The following is an 807-nucleotide window of genomic DNA, read 5'->3' as shown; positions in this document are numbered from 1 at the left end:
CAAAAAGTGAATACATTAAGAACAAAATGCAACATTGAAACTCGCTATTGCCTTTCATATTTCATTGCCTGGCCATTTGTACATAACTTTTGATGGCCATGAAAATGTTATGTCTTTGCAGGGAAGAGCAAGGGAAGCTGGCGAGATGAATAAAAGTTTGCTTACACTTGGCCGGGTAATAAACGCACTAGTTGAGAACAATAACCATAGTCCTTACAGGTAATTTATGAAAATTTGCATCCTATAATGTGTTCAAATCTATAATTTGATATATTTTTGCTGAGGTTTTGTGCTATTTGTTTTGTCAGAGAGAGCAAACTGACAAGACTACTGAGGGATTCCTTGGGAGGAAACACAAAGACTTGTATCATTGCCACCATATCACCCTCTATTCAGTGTTTGGAGGAGACACTAAGCACATTAGATTATGCAAATCGTGCCAAAAATATAAAGAACAAACCAGAGGTAACCAATTCAATCAGTTATTTGCTAGTGTACATAAATTTGATTTCTATGATAACAAATTTTACTTTGATTTTTCTATCACCATTTTGCAGCTAAATCAAAAAATGATGAAATCTGCCATGATGAAAGAGTTATGCTCTGAGATTAATCGGCTCAAACAAGGTCTGTGAATGTTGTTAAATTTTAGAACACTATCTCAGTCTCAGTCATCATCCGTTAATCTATTTACCCCGCTCCCTCTTCCTTGCATTTGAGCATAAAAAATCAATTTAAACTTTTTGATCTTGTGGGTGTCATCTTTAAATTTAGGGGCATTTACATACATACCACCTAAATCCTATG

At 34.9% G+C, this 807-nt stretch overlaps 1 protein-coding gene across 1 annotated transcript; it reads left to right on the top strand.

Annotated features, from left to right (window-relative positions):
• Positions 1 to 57: 57 nt before the first annotated feature.
• Positions 58 to 667, top strand: LOC110034540 (kinesin-like protein KIN-5D). The gene is made up of 3 exons (XM_020738794.1): positions 58 to 219; positions 309 to 465; positions 558 to 667. The coding sequence occupies exons 1-3, from the start codon at positions 110 to 112 to the stop codon at positions 633 to 635; spliced, it is 345 nt and encodes a 114-aa protein (XP_020594453.1). The 5' UTR covers positions 58 to 109; the 3' UTR covers positions 636 to 667.
• The last annotated feature ends 140 nt before the right edge of the window (positions 668 to 807 follow it).

Source organism: Phalaenopsis equestris, unplaced genomic scaffold (genome assembly GCF_001263595.1).
Source record: "Phalaenopsis equestris unplaced genomic scaffold, ASM126359v1 Scaffold189868, whole genome shotgun sequence".
Lineage (NCBI taxonomy): Eukaryota > Viridiplantae > Streptophyta > Magnoliopsida > Asparagales > Orchidaceae > Phalaenopsis > Phalaenopsis equestris.
The sequence above is the reverse complement of the archived record's forward strand: the minus strand, read 5'-3'. Positions and strand labels throughout refer to the sequence as shown.